Below are 26,167 nucleotides of genomic sequence, written 5' to 3' on the forward strand. Positions count from 1 at the left end.
TGGTCGAGCGGCTGAACAGGACATTGTCTGCCATGCTTTGCCATACTGTGAGTGAACAGCAATCAGATTGGGATCTGCACATCCCCGGAGTGCTTTCGGCGTACAGGATGACGCCTCATGCGGCTACAGGGTATTCGCCGTTTTACCTTATGTATGGTCGGGAAAACGTGCCTCCGGTGGATGTGCAATTGGGTACTGGGGTGAAGGGACCTCGTAAACCACTTCCTGAATACATTCAGGACACGGTTCGCCGGGTCACGGAGGCGCGGGAAAATGCCCGCGTAGCTACGGCCAAAGCCCAGGCCCGGAACGAGTGGTATGCTCGGCGGTCCGAGGGGGAGTGCCCCTGGAAGGTTGGAGACCTGGCCTGGCTCCATTGCCCGCAGGTGCGGCCGGGGACCTCTCCTAAATTGCACAAACCTTGGCATGGTCCTGTGCGCCTCATTGAGGTTCCCAATCCACAGTCGGCGCGCGTTCAGATTGGTTCTCGCCGATGGTTTGTTCATACGTCGCGGTTGAAACCATATGTTGCTCCCCTACATGATGCGTCATCTCCCAATGTTGCCTTGCCGGGGTCTGTTGCCGCCGACTCTCCCCTGCCTGCGTCCACTGATCTTGCTAGAGCGCCTGTCGTACCTGTTCCAGACAGGGCGGCCGTGACACCGAGGGGGACGAGGTGCCCTGCTCGGAGGGCGCCTGCCAGCTCTGCGAGACCTTCGAGCCCTGCAGCCCTTCTGACCCCGCCGCAGGCACATTCGAAGGACACGGCCAAGACTGATTCTTCAGGAACACGGGACGTTGGTGGACTTCCAACCGCGACAGGAGAATTACCCCCTGTCATTCATCGAGTTCCATCGCGTTCCCGTTCTGCGAGCGGGCCGCCGACCGTCCGGGACGGTCCGGCGACCCGCACACGCTCTAAATCACTTACGTTTCGTTGATTGTATGTTGTGTTGTTGTTCTTGTTCTTACCCTTGTATTTATTGCATGCTTTCTGTACGTCCGTTGATGTTACTTGTTGTTATTGTTCTGTTGTTATATTGCATGCTTGGTGTCCTTTAGCGCGGAAGGTCGGTTCACCGCATTACGCTTTGGTATTGTTCAGCCGAGGTCGGCTGGGTTTTTTCTACGGGGGAGGGTGGTGTAATGCGGGCGTAAGCGACCTTCCGGATGTGACGTCACGGGGAGGCGGAGCCAGGTGACGTGGGTGAAAAGATTGGGGTCCTTAAGTGGGGAAACCGGAAGGAGAAGGCAGTCGGGGTGTGAATGGAAAAGAGTGGGGCCGCGCGGGCGAACGTGAGGAGGGGGCACCGTTGGCCAGCGGGAGCCAACCCCGGAGAATAGCAGGGAGCTAAAGGGTGGTGAGAAGCTGCGGAGAGTACAGCCAGGAAGGCTGTGTGTTAGAGGCAGCGGTGTGGCTGCAGAGAGTCGCAGGAGCAGGAAGGCTGTGTGTTAGAGGCAGCGGTGTGGCTGCAGAGAGTCGCAGGAGCAGGAAGGCTGTGTGTCGGAGGCAGCGGTGTGGCTGCGGAGAGTCGCAGGAGGGACGAAGAGAGAGAGAGGGAGAGACAGCACGAGGCTGTCAGCGCTGCGGAGTAAGCAAGAGGGAGAAGAGCAGCAGCGATGACAGCCAGGGGGGCTGAGAGTGAGTAACAGCAGCGGAGCTGCTGTGGGGGCTACAGGAGCGACAGAGGCCAACAGAGGGGCTGCTGGTGGAGAAGAGAGAGACATCGGAGTCAGCACTGTGGGGACTGAGCAAAGAGGAGACAGCCGTGTGGGTAATACAGTACGGACCAAATAAAGGACACTGAGCCAGAGATCGTGGTCAAGTCTTTTATTACACAAGGAAAGAGTTGTGTGTCTGATATGCCAGAATATAGTGTCTGTGTTCAAAGAATACAATTTACGTCGACACTATGAAACTCAACATAAAGATAAATATGATTGTTTGGTCGGAGAAGTGAGAAAAGATAAAATATTAAAACTGAAAAATACATTAACAACTCAGCAAAATACTTTTGTGAAGCAGAAGCAACTAAATATTTCATCACTGCGAGCAAGTTTTCAAGTTGCCAAGCTAATAGTGTGCACTGGCAGACCATTCGTTGAGAGAGAATTTGTTAAAGAATGCCTTCTTTCTGTTGCCAAAGAGATGTGTCCAGAGAAGGCCGATTTATTTAGTACAGTGAGTCTTTCAGGACCTACAATTACACGGAGGATTGAAGAAATGGGAGACAATTTCCATCAGCATTTGCAAAACTCCACAAAAAAACTTTCCTATTTTTCCTTGGCACTCGACGAAAGCAATGATGTTCGTGATTCTGCACAACTTCTAATTTTTATTCGTGGGACGAATGACTATTTCAAAGTCACAGAAGAGCTTGCTGCACTGCAAAGCATCAAAGGAACAACTACAGGAGAGGATATCTATGAAAAGGTTTGCCAAACTGTGAATGGTTTGGAGCTGAACTGGGCTAAACTAGCCAGTGTGACAACTGATGGTGCTCTTAGCATGGTGGGGTCTAAGAAAGGAGTAATTGCTCGCATTAACCAAGAGATGGACAAACATAACCATTCTCATCCAATAGCCATACACTGCCTCATCCACCAACAAGCGCTGTGTAGTAAATCACTGAAGTGGGACTCTGTTAACTTCATTAGAGCTCATGCACTAAACCCTAGACAATTTCAGGAATTTCTGTCTGAGCTAAATGTTGACTATGAAGATGTTTTGTACCACACAGAAGTCCGTTGGCTGAGTCGAGGGAGAGTTTTGAAACGTTTCTATGACTTACTTCCACAGATTACAGCTTTTCTGTTTTCAAAAAACAAAGAAGTACCAGAGCTCAATGATGCAGAATGGAAATGGCACCTTGCCTTTCTGACAAATGTAACAGAGCTACTCAACAGTTTCAATGTGCAACTTCAAGGAAAGGGGAAGCTCATCTGTGATATGCAATCACATGTCAAAGCATTTGAAGTAAAATTAGGCCTCCTCGTCAAACAAGTGAAGGAGGAAAACTTCTGCCATCTCCCCACAACTCAAAATCTGTTAGCGGAAATACCATTGGTTGCATTCCCAAACAAAACATGTGTGGATTCACTGGAAAAATTGCAAAAGGAGTTCCAATTTAGATTTAAAGAGCTTCATCTCCATGAACAGGACATACAGCTTTTCCGTAACCCATTTTCTATTGACATTGAAAATGTGGATACAATTTACCAAATGGAACTGGCTGAAATGCAGAATTGTGACTCTCTGAAAGACGCATTCAAGTCAAGCAGCCTTCATAATTTCTATGCATTTCTCCCCTCTGAGACATATCCTCATCTCAGGAACCATGCACTCAAAATGGCAACCATCTTTGGCAGCGCTTATGTCTGTGAACAAACTTTTTCCAGAATGAAACATTTGAAATCTCCAACCAGATCTAGACTAACGGATGCACACTTGCATCACTTGTTACGACTAGCAGTGACAAATATGGAACCGGACATTGACCATCTCATTAGCCAAAAGCAGGCCCATAGTTCCCATTGAAATACTGGCTAGTTTGTTGATTTAACTTTACTTGTTCTTCATTTTAAATATTGTATTTGTTCCCGTTTTGTTTCTTTACTTCATAATAAGATATATGCAGTGTGCATAGGAATTTGTTCATAGTTTTTTTAAACTATAGTCCAGCCCTCCAACGGTCTGAGGAACAGTGAACTGGCCCCCTGTTTAAAAAAGTTTGAGGACCCCTGATGTAGAGTGGAGTTTGTCTGGTGCCAGGATGTTGAGTGGAGTTTGTCTGGTGCCAGGATGTAGAGTGGAGTTTGTCTGGTGCCAGGATGTAGAGTGGAGTTTGTCTGGTGCCAGGATGTAGAGTGGAGTTTGTCTGGTGCCAGGATGTTGAGTGGAGTTTGTCTGGTGCCAGGATGTAGAGTGGAGTTTGTCTGGTGCCAGGATGTAGAGTGGAGTTTGTCTGGTGCCAGGATGTAGAGTGGAGTTTGTCTGGTGCCAGGATGTTGAGTGGAGTTTGTCTGGTGCCAGGATGTAGAGTGGAGTTTGTCTGGTGCCAGGATGTAGAGTGGAGTTTGTCTGGTGCCAGGATGTAGAGTGGAGTTTGTCTGGTGCCAGGATGTAGAGTGGAGTTTGTCTCGTGCCAGGATGTAGAGTGGAGTTTGTCTGCTGCCAGGATGTTGAGTGGAGTTTGTCTGGTGCCAGGATGTAGAGTGGAGTTTGTCTGGTGCCAGGATGTAGAGTGGAGTTTGTCTGGTGCCAGGATGTAGAGTGGAGTTTGTCTGGTGCCAGGATGTAGAGGGGAGTTTGTCTGGTGCCAGGATGTAGAGTGGAGTTTGTCTGGTGCCAGGATGTTGAGTGGAGTTTGTCTGGTGCCTAGATGTAGAGTGGAGTTTGTCTGGTGCCCTGATGTAGAGTGGAGTTTGTCTGGTGCCAGGATGTAGAGTGGAGTTTGTCTGGTGCCAGGATGTAGCGTGGAGTTTGTCTGGTGCCAGGATGTTGAGTGGAGTTTGTCTGGTGCCAGGATGTAGAGGGGAGTTTGTCTGGTGCCAGGATGTAGAGTGGAGTTTGTCTGGTGCCAGGATGTTGAGTGGAGTTTGTCTGGTGCCAGGATGTAGTGTGGAGTTTGTCTGGTGCCCTGATGTAGAGTGGAGTTTGTCTGGTGCCAGGATGTGGAGTGGAGTTTGTCCGGTGCCAGGATGTAGAGGGGAGTTTGTCTGGTGCCAGGATGTAGAGTGGAGTTTGTCTAGTGCCAGGATGTTGAGTGGAGTTTGTCTGGTGCCAGGATGTAGAGGGGAGTTTGTCTTGTGCCAGGATGTAGAGTGGAATTTGTCTGGTGCCAGGTTGTTGAGTGGAGTTTGTCTGGTGCCAGAATGTTGAGTGGAGTTTGTCTGGTGCCAGGATGTAGAGTGGAGTTTGTCTGGTGCCAGGATGTAGAGGGGAGTTTGTCTGGTGCCAGGATGTAGAGTGGAGTTTGTCTAGTGCCAGGATGTTGAGTGGAGTTTGTCTGGTGCCAGGATGTAGAGGGGAGTTTGTCTGGTGCCAGGATGTAGAGTGGAATTTGTCTGGTGCCAGGATGTAGAGTGGAGTTTGTCTGGTGCCAGGATGTAGAGGGGAGTGTGTCTGGTGCCAGGATGTAGAGTGGAGTTTGTCTGGTGCCAGGATGTTGAGTGCAGTTTGTCTGGTGCCAGCATGTTGAGTGGAGTTTGTCTGGTGCCAGGATGTTGAGTGGAGTTTGTCTGGTTCCAGGATGTAGAGTGGAGTTTGTCTGGTGCCAGGATGTAGAGGGGAGTTTGTCTGGTGCCAGGATGTAGTGTGGAGTTTGTCTGGTGCCAGGATATAAAGTGGAGTTTGTCTGGTGCCAGGATGTAGAGTGGAGTTTGTCTGGTGCCAGGATGTTGAGTGGAGTTTGTGTGGTTTATAGCAATACAGTATATAATTTAATGTTGGGTTTGTCTATGGCAGTATATTGTACGGTGTAGACTCTTGTGATGTAAGAGAATAAAGTTTAGATGGAAGCATATCATATTTTTTACGACGTAGAATTGTAATGTATTACTTACTGTTAGTAACTCAGCTTATTGTAGAGTATATTTAGTATATTGATGATACTATGTAGTTTATACTTTAGTTGTTTACGTGGTGGTTTTAGTTACTGCAGCTACATACTATTAACACTCCTTCCCTTTATTAATGCTACACCTATCCCCTCCTTTTGATGCTGCTAATCCTGCATAATGCACCGGCATAAGTAGTACTAATCACATACCTGCATTTCCCATATCCCCTCCCTTTGATGCTGCTAATCCTGCATAATGCACGGGCATAAGTAGTACTAATCACATACCTGCATTTCCCATATCCCCTCCCTTTGATGCTGCTAATCCTGCATAATGCACGGGCATAAGTAGTACTAATCACATACCTGCATTTCCCATATCCCCTCCCTTTGATGCTGCTAATCCTGCATAATGCACGGGCATAAGTAGTACTAATCACATACCTGCATTTCCCATATCCCCTCCCTTTGATGCTGCTAATCCTGCATAATGCACGTGCAAAAGTAGTACTAATCACATACCTGCATTTCCCATAAATATGCTAAATTCCTCTTGATATGCAAATTATTTTGTCAAGGCGCCCTTTTCCCCCCTTCCAAACCAGATTAAATATACGCTCCAAGCATGGTGCTGTTTCATTCAGACGCTGTCTCCCCGACAGACCTGGTCTTCACCTGAGGACGGCTGCTTGCGTTGTGGCCGAAACGTCGTGAGAATTATTTCATTATGTTGTATATTTATTATTTTATTATTTCCATTCTACGTGACTTTACCGAAAGATCCAAGAAGACGCTTTATTCATATAGAATACTCTCAAATCGGGCGTTTAGGCTGTCGACGACACCGTCCTCCATAACCTCCTCGTCCCAGTCGTCTTGGTCGATGGCGATCTCATCAACAACCTGATCAAGTTCGTCATTGCCATCATCCTTGGACGGACGACAGGCAATAAGATCCTGCGCCGCTCCAGCCCAGTTAGACGGAACCTTCAGGCAGCCGGCCGTGATCCATGAGCACAAGCACATGGACTTTATGAAGAGCGTCGTTGACAGCGACTGGCGAACGCATGTGAACTCCCGCCCGGCTCTGCTATTCGCACGTTCACAGGGCGTTGACGTCGCCGGCGCTCCCAAGTAGTCGCAGGCCATCTTTTAGTGGGTGGGGAGCAGCTCTTTGTGGAGAAACCACCACTGCATTATGTCAATGAAGGCGCTGGCGGTCGTGACGCCCATGCTCAGAAAACGATCGACTTCATCGCCGTCGTCTATGGAGTTGCCGACGTTGCTGAACAGGGTGCTGAACAGCGACCGCTCCTCCAAATGGGCAGCAACTGCCGTCGGCGAGATCGTGAGCACGTCCGAGTAGCGATGCTGCAGGATAGAGCAGATTGTGGCCTTCCGTGTAGCCAGCTCGTCTTGGTCTGTCGTTTTCGGCAGCTGTGGATTCAAGTAGGATGCCACAATAGCGGGTTCCTGAACCAGTAGGTGGCGGTACCGCACCAATTCGGCCTTCATCCCCGTCGCAGTCAAGGGCTCATCGATCGCTCTAAGGGCGGCTTCACCGTAATCGCAATGACGGACGAGGTGCTCCATCGTCACCGGCACGAGATCCAATGTCGAATTGTGGTCCGCCGACAACGAGGCCATGACCTGGCGCGGCATTCGCAGGAATGCTGTCACGCCCTCGATATTTGCCCACTGCAGTTCAGATAAAGCACCGACACCGATCACATCCTGGAAGCGCGCCATGATAATGTCCAATGGGACACGCTTCTTGATGGCGTCGTCGCCCATGTCAAATGTCGAATGCCACCTGGTCGGTGAGTCCTGGTGCGTTGGCTCCTTGCTGGCGAGCTTGGCGATCTCAGCCTCGCGGCGGTACGACTGCCGGACGACCTTGCTGCACCTGATATTGACGAGCGCCCTGCGCAGTTCGGCATTTGTTGACTTGATCAGTTTTAGAACTTGGACGACACCGATCTGGTCGGAATGATCCGCACATCGAATATGGTGGCAAGCCCGCAACTGCTCATATCCGGCGTCCACGTTGACCAGGGCGAACAACGTCTTGACAGCACTGTTTGCATCGGAGCCATTGTCGCTGGTGACAACGAGCAGCTTGGTCGAGATATTGTGCCCGAGGCTTTGGAGGTGCTCAAACAGAGTGGCCCCAATGCGCTTGCCGACACCCCTTCCGGACTGCACATCGAGGATTGTCAGCAGCATGGATTTTGACGCACCAGATTTGCTGTCGATCCAGTGCACCGTGACCATCCAAAATCCCTTCAGGTTGCGGTTCGACCACCCGTCGATGGTGAGCGAGATGGCGACGTCCAGGTTGGAGAAGAACGCCCCGACGATGGGCAGCATGATGGCGTGATGCTCGACAATCCTGCGAATGATGGTGCGGGTCAATGGGCCCTCGTATCCCTGCGTCAATGTGTTGACCAAGGTCTTGAACTTGTCGCTGCCGGCGGCTCGCAAAGAGATTGCACCTTGGATAACAAAATCCACCACCGCGTTCTCAAACTTTACCAGGAGGCGATCCGGGATTGCTGGCCGGCTCAGCGTTTGCTGTATTAGGCAGCTCGCCGACGCCGACGTCCCGACCTCGCTGCCTGGGGCGAGCACGTTGTGTTTCTTGAGGTGGGCTTTCCACCCCGACGCGTTCGTGTGGGTTGTAAACCACTTGCGGCAGTGCACGCACTGCCGCTTCCCTTGCTGTGCATGCGGATCACCCTCCATCCAATCGTGTGTGTGCTCCCACGGGAACGCATACCGCTGCCTCTTTCGATTGCTGTTCGCAGCAACCCCAAAAAAGCCGTTGCTGGCATCCTCGTCCTCTAGTACCTCACCTCAAGAACGTGGACCGTCTCCATGTGCTCCGCCATCACTTTAAAATGGAGGCCACGGACTGCGTCACTGCGCCACGGAACTTTTAGCGGTAAACAAGGTACTGTATTTACCGGGTAATTATTCGCCCTACCCTTACCCTACCGGGTAATTCTTCTGAGCTACCTTTACCCTACTCTTTACCTTACCCCTTGGCATGTCGAAACCTTTACCCTTAACCCTTTTACCCGATAATAAAGGTAATTTTCCTTACCTTGCCGAGGCCTACGCCCACAGGGAAGGCAAGCCAGCTCAGTTCAGGAACCGGGGTCACAGTCACAACTTTTACGAGGCAGCCCAGCATTAGAAGTGGTGTGTTCTGTTTCCGTATTTACACTCGGGCTGCCGCAATATAATGTTGAAGACACAATAATATCGATAGGATCATTATCAAAATATCCGTTTCCTATTACTTTGTCATGGGATTTCACATTTTAAAAATATATTGTTTGTGCTTTGCTGTACTTCCAGTAAAAATGAAGATTACTTAAACGTTATGCAATTGCGGTTCCCTCAACATAAGCCTGCCATGAGTCTTATAATCATTACAACTTTACAAAGCTTATAACACAAACGAACTGCAGACATTTTTACATAGCATCGCCACGCCAGCAATTACTCTGGAAGACCTTTTTTGCAGAAGCACTAACCTCATGGGAAATCGCTATTCATATTTGAATTAGAGTTTGTTAATTCATATTGTTGTACAAAAAGAGCAACGACAATGAGGATGACATGATAGTTGACTAAACAGACGATATGATAATCAAATAATATATCGTGGTATTTACATATCGTGGCAACCCCAATATGCATCATAACTAGGCAGGAACATTATCACCATCAGCTGTGATCTATCACCTTCTGGATGAAGACCTCCCTAGGCCATCACCATCTCTCAATGGATTGTGACGTAACGACCCATCTGCGTCCTGCACATGAGCTGATACTGGTAGGAACCTCCTGGTTACACCAGACCACAGGGGATTATTGTGTCCGTCCGTCGTGCAGAGAGGGGCTGGGTGGGGAGGGAGGGGCTGGGTGGGGAGGGGAGGGTGGGGAGGGGCTGGGTGGGGCTGGGTGGGGAGGGGCTGGGTGGGGAGGGGCTGGGTGGGGAGGGTGGGGCTGGGTGGGGGGTGGGAGGGGTGGGGCTGGGTGGGGAGGGGCTGGTCACCCCGTGGTGCCCTTATAAAACTCAACGTTTAATTAACCTACTCACGCCGGCTTGTGCCCGCCCTCACAGTCGGGCATATTTGCGGAATACACCACGCCGCCGTTGACCCTGGCCATTGACCGAGCAACCCAACGTTCCTACCAGCTCCCTCCGCAGGAATTTGTTTTTATCGCTCGATGTCTATGACGGCAGACGCTGTCTCGGGCTCGTTCTCACCTTTAACTGGGAGTCCATCATTAGCTTCTACCGCTGGCGATCATTGCATTCTATGACTTGTTCTGCTCAAGTCCACTTCACATTTCCTCACGGTGAATGTGATTTTATTACCTCTGCATATGTTCTGTAATTCACGTGTTCATCTTACTGACGCTGTAATTCCAAGCATGTATGTACGTATGTATGTTGAACTTCTTTCGCACTGTACTTAGACAATTGTGCTAATCGGAGGTCCATGCACCTCTTGAGTAATTTTCAGATTTTGTTACATTTTCTTTGTCAATGTCCATGTTACCATGAGGTAATATACATAATCTGATGTTTTCCAGTTGTCTCTCTTACATCTGTTTAGGTAACTTGTCGAACATAACCTTCTTTACAAAGTTATGTAATTTATTGTAATTCATTTCCATTGCACAGCAACATATATCAAAGGTAAATCAAGAAATATATGCCTAGTCTGGCTGTCCTTCATATTATGCGGCAAATAAACATTTCTCACACTTAGCATAGCGTCACTCCGTATGTGTTACTGCATTGATGTGCGGGAATAACTTAAACATAGCTGTTATACATGGCCCCCATCCAAGTCCAGAAAGTGCACACTCGTTTTTTGAACGTAATGCTTTAGTTACACGTAACTAAAAGTACGTGAAAGGGAGGATATGAGAACGCTGGGATAGTGGTAATATCTGAATATCTCCGAGGGAAAGGAGGCAAAATGAAGACGTGTTAAGAGCCTTATCAGTGGTTACTAATATTCTCGATTAGAATTAGAATGTGTGAGCACGTGTTGAGAAGAGAATAGGAGATGAAATTAGAAGGGGTTGTGGAGATGCCACTGGCACAGGGCAGAAAGAGCAGAGGGAGACCGAGAGTGAGATGGGGGGACGCGGTGGAATGAGATACGATAGTGGATGTGATGAGAGAAGAGGCACAGAGTAGACGCACGTGAAAATCTGAACAGTCGACCCCACACAATCATGAGACTTGTGGATTTGAAAAAGTCCCATGCTATTTATAATTTAGTCCTCAGAAATATAGGTTGCAAGAATTAAGGAAAAACCAAAAGTAATAATAGGGAAATGTGTAAATGTCTGTTCTTAATGTTTAGCATACTTCCCAACATGCAACAAACTTGCAATTTGGCATGTGGGTTTCTTCCAGACTGTACACAATGCAAAAAGTATAAAAATAGACTTTTGTATTTGGGGGGGGGGGGGGGGGTGCAATAATGCATATATATTGCACGGCAAGTGAGCGGTGACGTTACATCAGTGATGTCACCCGCATGCGGCAGCGTCACACAGTGTGCCTGCTGACGTCACGCACCCCCCCACCCTCCGCATAGGCCGTGTATTAATCCAAGACAAGAATCCAAGTCTCAGGCGAAGCCGGGTAGCAAAGCTAGTAATTTCATATAAGTGACCACGAGTCTGACATTTAACTCACTTGCTGGCTCTGCGATCCAACATTTGCATCGCAGGCAGCTAAAGGGCCATGTTTATGCAGCGTATCAGTGACGGGGCTGGGATGTTAATCTTACTCAAGGGGCAACAACCTCGGTCTAGAACCCAGAGCCTCAGATTATGGCTCAGTGCCCTGAGACAAACATCGGTCCACAGAGCCGCAGTCATCTCTCAAAAAATAAACATGAGTGTGTAATTACATGTGCATTGCCCTTTTAGATATAACTTGTTTATTGATGTATCATACTTTATTTTAAGCACTCCCAATCGTGTGCAATGATCAACTCGGTACAACACGTGGATAATATCAACTGAGACAACACATTTATACATCTTAAAGTTACTACACAACCAATTGCCATGATCACAATAATTTATTCTTTTCAATAATACGTACCTCTAATTTTTATTTAATGGTTGCGAGTTCATCAAACCTTACGTTTCATAAGATTCTCATTGAGAAAATATCAATCATAATTGCTATTGCACATTGCTACAGATGGGTTCAGGTGAGTATACAGAGCACTGCTTCATTGTTCTCTCTGAGAGCAAGGTTATTGCTGCCTGCTGCAAGTATCCGTGTCCCTATGTGAGTGTGTGCCTCTGTTTTTAGTAAGGACGAGCACATTTTTGTTCATCACATTAACCACCACCTCACGGACCTACACAGGTCTCTTCCGCGAGGTCCACACATTGACGGGAATGCAACATTATTTTAATCATATGCAATTGTAACGATGTGCAATGGCTTGTTGCGTTGCGTGCTCTTGTTGGATTTAATTTTTTTTTTACATTATGGTTTTTAATATAACGTTTCAAATATATACGCCAATTGTATTTTCTACTATTTTTCTAATCGTATTTTTGTATTAAACATGCTAAATCTGAACTCCGGTCATCCTCGCAGCGACTTTTGGCTAACCATCGAAAAAAGCCCGTCACCGCATTGCACACTTTCATGATGCGCGTCTTCGGCCGTCTGGAAAGTTCTTCCTTCAGATATTAGGAAACCACTGGAGCTATGCCCTTTGAAATCTAGATTTAAAACTCATTTCTTGAGAGCAGTTTTTTTGTGTTTAGTTTGTTCTTCCCCCGCCCGGTTGGTTGTACGATGCGAAATTAGTTCAACACACCTGCAACTGGAATGGTAGTCGTAGCATAATAGTAATTATGATAATTATCATCATCGCCATCCATAACAGTGCACTGCTGAGTGTAGGGCTTCTCTGTGCTGTGTAGGTCACATGATCTGTTGGAGCGGGCTTGACCACACTGGTCAATGCGGGTTTCCAGGGATGGAGGTGGAGGACAAGACCGGTTTAGATATCACTCACCACTGACATTAGGTGTGGCTGAGACTAAAACTCAGGACGCTGGATATACAGGCTGCTTCAAAAACATGTTAACGCTGAGATGAGGCTAACGTTTTTAATGGGAAAAGAACGAATACACTGTAACATGATAACAAATGTCATGTTAATAGCTTCAAAAAGTAAGTCTCCACTTGTTCGACATCATTGTCAACACATGTCTGGAATCTTCTCCAGGTGGTCTCCAGAGACCGGAGGCACATTTATTGTGGTGTTCTTGCAAATTCTCAGAAGTGTTAACATTCTTTTGAAGCACACTGTATAGCGAAGTGCTCACCACTGTTTCCCCACTCAACTCCATTAGTGTCATAATGATAGTTCATATTATTGGAGTGTAACAATGTGTCTTTGGTACAATGTATATTATTGCGATAATCTTAGTACTGCAACTATACGATTTAAATCAAACACTGCACGTAGCCTCTCCTTAGAGCACACAGAATGGTTCTGAAAGGCACACATTGGCGCAAGTATCATTTGTTCACAAAGTAGAGTTCATGAGCAAAGCAGGATGGAATGTGTATTCTACAAAAAGCCGAGCCTAATATAGAAAATGCATTTCACAATTGAATAACTATCAACAATCACATGTGCTCGGCATTACTGATTCAAGTATTTGCCATCGGTAAAACAAGTCTTATGATAACAAAGTAATGGACCGAAGAAAACAATGTTATATGACTCCAATTTTACATGTTAGTTAATATAATGTTTGCAGACGATTATTAAACGAATAACTGATATCTTGAAATTCTAACCATAAAAGGGAAACAGTACACACTTAAATTGTTCTTGTTTACTTCTTCCACTTCTAGAAGCTGAAAAAAAATATATCCATAATTAGCGTTAAATATATATATACACACAAAAGTGTGTGGTTTCGACTGAGTATATACCACATTTGTGAATTCATGCATCAGAAATAAAAGGACGCAGCTGCTGGAAGAAGTGTTAAACGGAATGTCAGCTAGTCGATTGAACGCACAACGTGGTGGAATATGCAAAGAGAAGATGCGGCAAAGAATGTTACAGAGTAAATATTGCACACAGCAGCAGAGTATCACAAGCAGGAGCTCCAACATTTGAATGTATTCATGATCATTATATGAACCTTATGGCGGGACTCCGGGGTCCTATAAGCCCCCGGCTCTCGCATAAACTGCGTTGCGACGACATTTTATGTCTGTTGAAGGCGAACGACACGGCGATCAATTCCTCTCGACGAGCTCTACACGATGTGCTAATCAAAGTTTAAAAGTTTTGTTTCTTCTGCGCATTCGTCCTCGCTGCTGCGCTTGGACGACACGACAACAGAATGATCCGCGCCAGGCGGGTCGCAGCGTTTATGTGCGCGGTGGAACGGAGTCGCCAAAAATAAATTACGATTTTGACATCTGTTTATTCGGGACCCCGGAGTCCCGCCATAAGGTTCATATAATGATGTTTATAAATCGTATAAGGTAAAGGTGCAGCCCTGCAATTGCTTGCTCAGACCACTTATGGTGGAAGGGCCTCCACTTGAAAGTCTCCTCGAGAGAGTCTCCCTATAGAAAGTAGTAGCGGCCTACTCTTCCATGCTGATCAGCCGTCTTGGAAGAGGTGGAAGTACCCACATTTTACGCCACCACATATAATCTGACAATCGACTGTGCTGTACCCAGAGGCGTGGTGGTGTGGGGGGGGGAATTGAAGAAACTTGCATTGTTTCAACTGTCGTGCCAGGTGATTGAATCGAACCAGCGATCTCTGGATTTCAAGTCCAATGTGCAATTAGCACCGTGGCAGCATAACGAGTTCAGTAGATTCCTTTAATTATCTCCATTAAGAGCCGAACGTAAGGGTAGTAATAAGCTGTAGTAATATAAAAAGTTTAAGGAAATGTATTTTGATGATAACAATATTGTAGGTGACTGCTGATTATTATGACATTGGAGATGGTAACGGTTAGTCTTGCAACTATTGGTTGATTTATCGTAACTTCAACGAGTAGAATTAGAAATGGGCATACAATTTGTGTGCCAATTGCATGAATAAATAAGTTCGCACACGTGCCTCAAAAGGTCTGTTAAGCGCACCGGATAGAGGTCGACGGGAATTGATGACATTATCGTTGATGCTCACCGCATCATACAGGGCACACCCTGTGGGGAGTTTCTGACAGTCTGGTGGCCCAGTATACAAACATTTTGTATAAAGAAATGTTCTACAATTGATCAATTTAAGCAATTCATGATGTTAGCACTAATTCTGATAAACCTAATATTATTATTCTTGGGTCTTTCGGTAAAGTCACCTATATTGATGTTTCGATCGCAACACAAGCAATCGTCATCAGGAGAAAAAAGAGTGGGAAAGCTGCTGAGGCAGGCTCTTTTAAAGGTTTGAAATGGGTGTAGCCCAAGGGTCATAAGTGAAGTGGGTGGGGCTAGTGATGTTAAAGTGAGAAATTTGCATGTAAATGTAAGATCGGAGAGCTACATCCATAACGACGAAGGCGCGGAGGTGGCCATTGTATTGTGAGAGATTAGCATGTCAATGTCAGGTGGCAGAGCCACCGCCACATCGAGGACATGAGCGATGGTGGCTGTGTTAGTGTGAGACATTTAACCTGTTAATGTAAAACCAGAGAGCCGAAAATAACTACTAACATTTGAAGGTAGGATGGAAACATCACAGCCAGTTATGACTTAAACTGGTTAATAACGTCCTTCCAATGATTTCTCAGTTTGTACCCCTCTTCTCAGTTGAAATTGTGTTTGTGTCTTTATATATGGATGGCTTCATGAACAAATCTTTGTTGATAGCCAGTGGGCTTGCAAAGTACCTTCGTATTAGAGAAATTAATTTCGTGTGAGCCCACCACATTAAAACAATGGTCCTACCGTGTTTCAGATCTGCCTTATGTTCACGAACACGGTCCGAGACATATCGCTTAGTTTCCCCAATAATATTATTATTGTTTGAAAGTGATGTTGATTTGATGCGTTAGAAGATTATATTGAAGAGGGTGACGGTGGATATGACCTTAAGGATATTGATCACAAAGCGCCCTCTCCCCTCGCCGTCATGGGGAAGCAGGGGGAGGTGGCGAGGTACCTGGGTGGGGTGGTTGGGAGTTTGGGATACCAGAAAACATTCCATTCGAAATTAAGCCCTGACATTGATCTTGTCGATGATGTTTATCACTACTGCAATAACAAGGATTAAGACACCGACTCAGTTCTCTGTGCCTACACATCTGGCAGGTACTGGTCCTCAAGGCCAGGCATGTATGTGAATCCCACAAAGGCGTCCGCAGCCTCGTCCACATTGGCACAGACGGAGCTCGTGTCGCTCGACTGTGCCATCGACATGGACAGCGGCTCCGCTGTGAAGGCCGGGTCAAAGTTGTGCAGGTCACAGGGTCCACTCTGAAGAGACAAAAGCACACACATGGTTGGGTGGTGGCGTAGTGGTGAGCACAGTCACCCACATAGTGGCCACGTGAATTGTCACTGCTGCCCGTTGCTTTCTGCTTACATATTCAACGACACATAGTCAAGTTAAAAGGCCTCGCTACTTTCATTCGACATTGCTCGTCTCCATGAGTGGCTCTTATTCAGTGGGGCGACATTACACGTATTTTTCAAAGGACAATGACTGTCCATTTCCCACAGAGTGGTACTCTTTTCACTGAGCTCAGTTGGGGGAAGGGCTGAGTCTGCCCTAAGCAAACTCACCAGTTTGGTTCAGGAAGGAAGGTCAAAGACCCTGTTAAGTTGTCATGTGCAAGAGTGGGACATGTTATGCCAATGTTATAACACGTAACAAAAGTTCGAAAATGATTCTCATCACAATTAGCAATATTATTCAGAATTGTGGTTATTTACTTGTAGGCTTTCTATGTCTTTAGTGCAGAAGACACACTCGATACAGATGGGGGCAGCCAAAAGACCTGCCATTGGGCAGAGGTACAAAGGGAAAATTGGCAGTAAAATGGAAGCCAACCTGAGCAAGTTCTTTTAGTTTGTGAAGGGATATTTGGACCACACTCTGGCTGGTCTTGCAATATGCACATTTTATATCTCCGTGGTATTGTCTGTATTAACTCACCACGCCAGGATTATATGGAGAAGGGATTCTCTTTGCATCCAGGTCATTCCAGTTGATCGTGGAGAAGAACACGTGGTTCTTAATTTCCAGCTGCGACAAAAAGAAGGGTATGATAGATTCACTGTGTCCAGCTCAGCACGTTACGCTGCACAGTATTCATTAAAAACCCATTATATTGAGTATTTAGGCACATGAGCTTGACCTAAATTCCACAGGTATTTGCTCCTGTAAAGCAATACGGCAAATGTACATTGGTTTCACGATTATCACAAATTGGCAGTGTTTATTTATTTCTTTTCTGTTTCCATATATCTCTCTCCAGTTCAGATATCACCCACCACTGGTGTTAGCCACGTCTGGGTTCATACCACAGTGCTATAACCACCGCACCATCTTTCCCCTCCTCCCCAACATGTTTATGAAATTCACTGGCATAAACATCTTTGTGCTGCGTCCCGTGAGGTAGCCATGGGATGAACCGAGGTCCATTTGGTGGAACACGCCCAAGCGAATGACGTGAAAAGGCCTATTGCAGTGGCGCAGTGTCCGTACGATGTCGCTGGTGGCCCCCAGCCGCTGGTGTGGGTCCTTGTGCAGGAGCCCCTCCAGCACGGAGATCGCCGCGTTTGTGGTGCAGGGCCTCAGCTGCAGCGGCTGGTGCAGGATCGATTCGTACATCTGCTTCAGGTTCTTGCTGTAGAACGGAGGCTGCGGCACGCATGCGCACACGCACGCACGCACGCACGCACGCACGCACGGAAACACACCACGAACCATCGACGTCACCTTGAAGTCAACAGAGGCAAGGCCCTCTTGCATAACGTATGCACGAGCGTTATGATTACTGCAATTATCACTCACAAAATTAACAATTTTTGTATTTTACCAGGTAAGGCCCACTGAGCTATATCGCTCTTTTCCACCTTTGCTATCACGGTTATGATTCCTGTGTCAGTATTTCTGAACTCGACAGTTGTTCCCATGCTGGGTGCATGAGCGCGCAAGCTGTAGTGTAACATGGTGGATGGTAACGGTGGTGGTATGTGTGTATGTTTAACTTCTTTCACACCGTACGTATCCATCCAACTGTGCCAATCGGAGGTGTAGTAGTGGTGGTGGTCTCGTGCGCGTGTCGTCTGCGAGAGACCCTCACCAGCCCATAGAGCATCTCGTAAAGCACGCAGCCCAGACACCACCAGTCCACCGTCCGGTCGTACGGGTGCTTCTTCAGAACCTCGGGTGCCAAATACTGGTGCACAAAACGCGAAACACGTGCAAAGTCCGACGCAAAGAGTAAGCGACTGAATTACTATTTGCACCCTTTTGTCAATAGACTGGTGGGTGAAGGCCTCGCCAGTCATGGCAGTTGCTTCACCGTATTTCACCGCTCTGGTTCATGAGAATTGGTGAATGGGAGTCACAGTCCCAGTTCAGGTCTCGCCCACTACTGATGTTAGCCATGGCCGTGAATTTACCTTGGCATTGGTGCACAGGTTGGCGCACTGCTATGAAAGCCAACAACCTGAGTTCGATTCCTGGCCACAGCAGGCATCAGTGGCTAGTGGTGCCAGAAGCTGGGTACCCACCCTCTCCAGCAACGCACACCATCATGGTGAAACATAGTCAAACAAATCCCCATAACCATAAACGAAAGAGAATATGGAGGCCTTCATCCCCCAGTGGATTGACAAAGGGCTGTAAATTGTTATTTTTTAATGAATTTTCCATAGATGTAAAATAGGTGCTCAGTAACAGCACTTCCTCTTTACAAGTCTATAAAATAACAACGAGATCTTTGTCTTCATGCTGCAGGTACAGTTTATGCAAACGTTTTACTTGATTTGCTAATGATAAGGCCATGCATTACATTAAATAGCAGCACTTATAAAAACAGGATGGGCGGAAGGGCACACTCCTGTGAAATGCAAAAATGGGGTTTAGGTATAAAATGGGCAAACGAGTCCCGTAAAATACAGGATGGGTGAATCACGCCCACAAAATCAGAACGGACACATTCATCTTGTAAAACCCAACAAAATGCTGGACACCACACCTCTGGGGTCCCACAGAAGGTGCAGGTGGTGCTGTTTGGGTCGATGCCTTCCTTGCACAGCCCAAAGTCGGTGAGCACGATGTGGCCCTGTGTGACAACAAACAAACCGACATCACGCGGTGAAATATTCCATTACGCATTGCCATTTACATCTTCATTGAACACGCCTCACTGCTGTAGCATTTTGGTCCAGAGAGGTATCCTCAGACCAATTAAAAAGTATACTACTTATAATAATGACCCACCTTCCCTTGTCCAGAAATGCATCACTGAGTCTTAGGACAATTTTTCAGGTGGTTCATACATCGGAACGATTGGCTAAATAGCGTTTGGCTAATGGGAGAACACTGGAATGTCTGGAGAATATACGAAAGGATAACAAATGATAAACATCTGCGGGAATAACACTCGAAGGTCCACAACATAAGGGTCCAATCTACGTGCAGTACTGCCATCTTCTGGCCACATAAGCCCAGTCAATGGGTTTCGTAGTTTCACAAACTTGTGTGAGCTACCAATGCTCGCCTCTTAAAAGTGCACCATCCAAGGGTGGCACAGTCGGGTTTTTTACAATCGGGTTTAATTTTCTTTTTATATTAAACCCGATCATCTGAGATTGAGAGAAATCCGGTTTAATTGGTTCTAATTGCAGAACCGTACTTCGCCAACTTCTCAACGATGGGCTTCATCCATTCCAAGCTAAGGAACTCACTGGCGCCCACGATTGTGGAGAAGCTCATGTTCATCAAGACCAACCTGCCCGCCGCATTCTACGACTACCCCGTGCCCGACGGCCCCGAGTACGATAGCAGCACCGACGAGGAAGCAGCCTAAGCCTATCAGACTTTCGTATTCATTAAACCAGGTTTTAATTCCCCGAAATCGGGTTTAATTGTATTAAAGAAAAAACCCGATGCCTGCCGCTGGAAAAATCGGGTTTTTTCCACCCATGGCACCATCATGCCTGGCTCACATTTTTGTGAGAAACCAAATGAGTTTAAATTGTGGAGGTAACCGGGTAGCTCAGAGGCCAGAGCGCTGAGCTGGCACGACTGAGATTCGGGTTTTGAATCTGGGAAGCTGCCCGTGATTAAACCGCGTCCCCAAACCGTCGCGGTCGAGTGTCTCACGGCCCCCAGTCACAATGGATGGACAGGAAAAACCCAACCAAATTGAGTTCGGGTTTTTCCCACTTGATTTGGCTAAATTCCAGCGCTTTCATGTGCCAGAACACATGGGGAAATGTGCCCCCTACTGTGTAAAGACTAAAAGGCCAAATTAAGGTTATTTTTGGGAAGTCTGCGAAAATCCTTTTTTTCTTGGACCGTTTCCTGTCACACGAGGTTATCCTCTCTGTGAGATTTCCAAATGGAGTGGTCATCTCCTGACATCATGCCCATAGCAGAAAACTTAAATTAATTTAGAAAAAAGAAAAACGCAGTATGCAGCATAAAATGCATTAAAGTAGCAGCGTACAATAGAACACTTTAATAAAAAAATAATAACAGGTTTTACCCTTTCAAACAATACGTTTCAAAGACTTGATTCCATGCAAAAGGTGTCTATTTGATATTTGAACATCTTAACACCTGTTTAATTGCCAAAAAGCGTAAAACCTCTTCTTATTTTTTCTATCTACGTGGCTTTACCGAAATACCCAAAGAATAATTATTTTTCATACTTTGAAACTGGCAAAAAGGCCCCATGAAACAGATTATACAATAAATAAACTGCATGGAAAATATGTCACAATTATAATGTTATACTCTTATATGCATCCTTTTATAAGATTTTAATTAAATTTATTCAAAGTTATGATTCGAATGAATAATATATTTAGTCAAGTTTTTATTCTTTGGTTTACATTGCGTCTTGTTTGTAGAGCCTTTTTCCCTCCAATAGCTAAAGCTGCACGAATCAATATAAAAATGCATTTTTACACCCAACATTCGATGCATATAGCTTGCGTGAACAATCTATTTGAATTGATTGACGAATTAATGATAAGTGTAATACAAAACAGGGTCACCACCTCTGAGGTAAAACAAAAACAAACCCCGGGACATTATGGGAAGATTAATATCTCAAGATAGCGGAAGAAGGGATAACTAAATGTAAACGCATTGTCACAGCTGACAAAGCGCAGAACGCAGTTAGAATTTCGTTGGGCATAGGCCATACATAGGCTGCCGAAATTCTAGTTACATTAACTCCTATTGGTGGGTTACACACAGTCATACAAAGCATGTATGTAATTCATTTACTGGCGTTCACTTGTTTAGGCAAATGCAATGTGGCAAAATGGTGATCATATAAATAATAGCACCTCCCATTAGTGCGGTTAGCTACATATGGTGCAAAAACAATTCAACATCACAGCATGGTTGGCTACGTATGGTGCAGAGAATTCCATTTACCTGGAAGTCCAAGAGGATATTTTCTGGCTTCAAGTCCCTTACAAAACAAAATCAGACAATTGTAATGTATTGTAAAAAAGTCAAAGTCTAACAACGTAAACATACGGACTTGACTTCCTTCACACGACAGTGTCCATCACATGCTGTCCAGGGAACCCAGCGAAATAGATATGGCATCAAACTAAGCTACTCATACTCTTTGGTTCTTTCGGTAAAGTCACGTAGGTATAAAATCAATTAAAATTTTATTTTATTTTTATTTTACCGAAATAACCAAAGAGTATGGATTCCTGCAGTCACGAAAGCTTCAAATTAAGCTACTCATGATAAGGCAAGTAGCTATGCATCGATTCACATTAGTTCTTGCACTCTCCATACAAATCTACGTATTGCATTGTGCAGGGAAGAGCCGATCGTTTTTGGTTCGTAGATGTCAGAATGTCAGCTAAAGGAGGGAACAAGCCCAAAAGGAAGTCCACTGCAGAAACGGAGTGATGAATCAAATCGTATATGCAAGAACTAGATGGACTTGTTGCATGGCAATCGCAAGACCATGAGAGATGGTGGAAGCTTCTTCTAGCAGTAGATGGATCATGGCTGATAATTAGACATTCAGAGTTGAAACTCATTACCTCACTTTTAATCTGTGCCATTGCTAACATCAGTGGCAAGTGATATCTGAACTGATTGTCAGCATCCCCCCTTCACCAACCCACTCTGGCTAGTGTGGTGAAGCACGGTCAAAACCCAAATGTCAGGGTGTGAAGAGGCCCTCATCCAGCAGTGGATTGACAAATGGTTCTAAATTTGTATTTAAAACATAGAAATGTTGTTTCTAATTTGGTTAATGTAAACTCTGTAGCCGCTACAGGCACTGAACGTATTACAATTGGCAAAATAATATTCTTGGATCGAAGCGTGATCCTGAATCACCACAATTACACCAAATCGCAAGGGAGTGGTATAATCTTACACACCCATTTCTTGCAGTAACTGAAAAAGTTATGTTGTAATCAATAAAACACGCCCAAAATTATTAAATCACCTGCCGCTACGGGCTGATAGTACTTAAACACTGTTATTATCGACAACACACATGCTAACCGCATAACTACTGTGGGGAAAATTCAAGCTACTTTTTATTTTATTATCGTTGTTGCACGGGCCAGTTATAAGAAATGTTTGTGAATGATGACAGTGGCTGTGCAAGGGTAATAATGATTAACACTGCCCAGCGATTTCACAAACTGTCACAATTCAGGATTGTGATCAAAGGAACAATGTTTTTGACATGATGAAAGTGGCGGCCACGTCAATTCCCACACACGTGCATCGCAGCACATATTACGAGTTTAATCATTCATATTAATCGATGGCTTGTTACACCAATTGCATTTTATACTAAATTATGATTCACAGTAATTGTCACCAAACATCACGTTTTTCGAATAGTGGAGCTCAATAGACTCTCACCTGATTATATAAACAAGTTAAACGACATATTTTTGATTCACAAATGCTGTGAAGAAGGCCCGGTGCCTATGTTACGTAAGTTTTCCTTTTAAGGCAGTGTTTTTGACAAATGTGTTTTTGTTCTTGGTATTTGTACTTGTGCAACACACTGCCAACGCAGTATCACTAAATCATTATAATTTGTTAAAAATGGAACATCGTAGGTTACGTGAGCCCCTGATCACGTGGGCTCATTGCTCGCAAAGCGTTGCTTTCAGAGTTTGAATGCGGCACAGACTTGCACTGCATTCAACTCTGAAAGCCACGCTTGGTGTAAAACGAGCCCCACCCCCCCCCGTGTGCTCACGCACGCACGACGCGGCTAACTACATGCCACATGCAAAGCATGCGGGCAGAAATTTTTAGCGCAAAAAAATAAAACCCCACGACGATGTCTGTTACTTGTTCCTGGACTGCTTCCAATCAGGACAGGTTTGGCCAGCATTCCATGTGAAAAAAAAACTGGCAGAGGCTATGTATGTGATCTTAGCTATCAGCATAAAAACCTGCCCCAGGGAGCCGGGGTTACGCGATTGCCGAGATTAGCACTCGTGGCAGTAAACGTTTAAGGGGGCTGTTCGACCCTGTTCTTTACGAGCAGCAGGAGGTGGGTCCTGGATTGAAGCCCCAAGCAAATGCCAGAGACAGAACAGGTGATTTGCGCTGTGTAGGGAGTATGACAGCCTCAGCCTGGTCGCCAAATAAATGAAAGAAATTATGTATATACCTATGAAAAAATTGCATTTAGATTAATTTAATTTGTGTACTCAGTTAAATACATCCCAGCGATGAATGATTCGCGTGTGTTTGTAAAAAGACAAAGAGCAAAGCACTGTTTAATCCTCACAGACCACAGGCAGTGCCACCTTGTGGCTATGACGGGCTTTGTTGATTGGTATTTCTGGAATTTTTGAATGATACAGTAATACCTCGGTATAAGAAGTGGATGTGTTCCTGGAGCTTCATTCGTTAATTCAAACTTCGTATTTTGAGTAACTTATAACATTTAGCACTATGGAGGATGCGTTCCCAGCCTTCATAACTTACCATTTTATACTATAAATACTTCATAACTTACCATTTCATACAATACATACTTCATAATTTCGCATTCATATTGTTTATATTGAAAGTAATATATTGTATACAATAAAGTATTAAAGTTAAATACAAATTACATTAAAAAAAATCTGTGTACTCAATCCATATTATTATAATTTAATTCTTATTTAGTACTGTCGATCTATAAATCTATGTTTTACCCATGTCAGTACATTTATTATTTAACTTTAGTTTTCGTTTTATGTGTAAAATAATCGTAATTAATTAAAAGTTTGTTTCACCGAAACTTCATTTATCGAATGTACGCATATGGAGATATTACTGTACTAGAAAACCGAGACGCTTTGTGTCATGGTAAGCGCACTAAACTTTGTATTCCAGTAGTCAACGGCTATATTCGGTGTCCTAGCACAACATTCGAAACAATCGTGCGAGTTTCTTAAACTCCCCCCTCGGAGCTCTGTCCACCCAGCAGACTAAACGGGTTCACCACAAGTTAGTCAGTTGGCAGGCCGCATGTCGCGGGCAATGTGTGGATATCCCCATCTCCTGCAACGTGCCCGGCCAGCGTGGAAGAGTAGACCAAAATACCCTCGAGATGGGGCTCTTTCCACTAGCAATGACGTAGGAAAGAAATTGCAGAGGTGCACCTATGCCCTGCACATAAGAAGCTGGGTCCACAAGATGACTTGATTTTTGATGTCTCAAGTAATCAAAACCAGTTTCCCAGCAGCAACAAACTTTGGTTGTTTGATGGAGGAACAGCGTTGGGGCTCCATGACCCACACAGTCACCTCAAACTGATAACGATGGTGGTGATAATGACGTTATGATGACGACGACGACAACGATGATAGGGGTTGATGTGATTATGGACTGGGTGAAGATGTGTTACGTGGTTACCTGTACACAATGTTCAGGGAGTGGAGATATCCAATTGCGCTGCCAATCTCGGCAGCGTAAAACTGTGCACGAGATTCTGGAAAACTTCCCTGTCTCTGTAAGTGGAAAAACAGCTGCCAGCACACACACACACAAACACACACAAGGTGAAAGATCATCTGTTCAGCCTCGACAGACTCCAGGCTGTTAGTGAGCATCAATTGCGTCTGAAAAAGACAAAACACCCAGTTGCTTTTGTCTCCACACTGGTCGAGTTTACATGCCATTGCAGGTATTCATTTCAGTGGCAATTGATATTTAAGAGGCCCACATCAATGTTTCGTCAGCCACCACAAGTTAAACATGGGATGCTGGTAATGCAGTGAGTTAAGTCACAAGCTGGTAAAGCAAATTAACTGCATAAACAAGAACAAAAGCCTGTATCACTTTCTGTGACATTTTATTTCAAGTTCAGTATATGAAGTATACTGATCAACAACAATAATATAAAAAAATATTTACAATCCTTTGTTAATCCAGTGTTGGATGAATGTCTCCCTTCACCATGTCAGCCATGAGGGTTGTTTGACCATACTTTACCACGCTGGTCAATGTTGGTTGGTTAAGGGGAGATTGAGGTCCGGTTCAGGTATCACTCCCCATAGCCAGGAACCAAACTGGGTTCATTGTGCAGCGGATACATAAATACCGCAGTAATGATTTTGTAAAGTGAAAAAAGAGACATTGCAGTGAGATTGAAAGGCTGAAACTGCAGACGAATTGTGATTCGATTCTGGATCATGATGAACATGTATATCCTGTTTCTTCTGTTAAATTTGTTCCATCAGTCTAATCATAACAAAGAAAATGGCAAAGTGATTTCCTGCTCAAATGAGCATTGAGAAAGTGTTAATATGCTGTACACAGCTCTTAGCCAGTGGTGGAAATTCCAGTTGATGTGACATGGCCGAGTCCATCCATTCGACGGCCACTGCTCATTCCTGACAAAGTGGTGTTTATTTTATCAACCCTGGAGGGACGATGGGCTGAATCAAGCGAGGATATGAACTCTCAACCTTCCGATTGCAAGCCACTCACTCGATGAGAACTGAGCCACCTGTCCAATAAACATGACAGTTGTACATAATCCACGGAAATCATAAACATTGCCATCGATTCATATACGTACTATTTTGGTTAGATTATCAGGAGTTTTTAGAATTGATTTTAATTGAAGAGTTGATGGACCACTACATGCCTCGTACCCACCTCACCACCGTTGACATAATCCATGACAAAGTACAATTTGTCTGCCGACTGGAACGAGTAGTGCAGGCCCACCAGGAAAGGATGACGCACATTCTTCACCAGGACATTTCTCTCTGCCATGATGTGCTTCTCCTAGTAGCAGCAGTATAGCAGCAGGACACAATCATGCAAAGGCAAAGCTCCCCCATATAGCATTAA

At 45.3% G+C, this 26,167-nt stretch overlaps 1 protein-coding gene across 1 annotated transcript in view; it reads right to left on the bottom strand.

Moving 5' to 3' along the window:
• Positions 1-13,288: 13,288 nt before the first annotated feature.
• Positions 13,289-26,167, bottom strand: part of LOC144935832 (serine/threonine-protein kinase Sgk2-like) — a 35,169-nt gene continuing 22,290 nt past the window's right edge. The window contains exons 10-17 of the mRNA XM_078862625.1: positions 25,970-26,101; positions 24,722-24,834; positions 21,245-21,281; positions 18,828-18,914; positions 17,928-18,023; positions 17,327-17,482; positions 16,775-16,864; positions 13,289-16,092 (exon numbers count right to left, since the gene is read on the bottom strand). Coding sequence (XP_078718751.1) covers positions 15,913-16,092; positions 16,775-16,864; positions 17,327-17,482; positions 17,928-18,023; positions 18,828-18,914; positions 21,245-21,281; positions 24,722-24,834; positions 25,970-26,101 — 891 coding nt within the window. The 3' untranslated portion in view covers positions 13,289-15,912. The remainder of the gene's footprint in view (positions 16,093-16,774; positions 16,865-17,326; positions 17,483-17,927; positions 18,024-18,827; positions 18,915-21,244; positions 21,282-24,721; positions 24,835-25,969; positions 26,102-26,167) is intronic.

Source organism: Lampetra fluviatilis, chromosome 14 (genome assembly GCF_964198595.1).
Source record: "Lampetra fluviatilis chromosome 14, kcLamFluv1.1, whole genome shotgun sequence".
Taxonomy (NCBI): Eukaryota; Metazoa; Chordata; class Hyperoartia; order Petromyzontiformes; family Petromyzontidae; genus Lampetra; species Lampetra fluviatilis.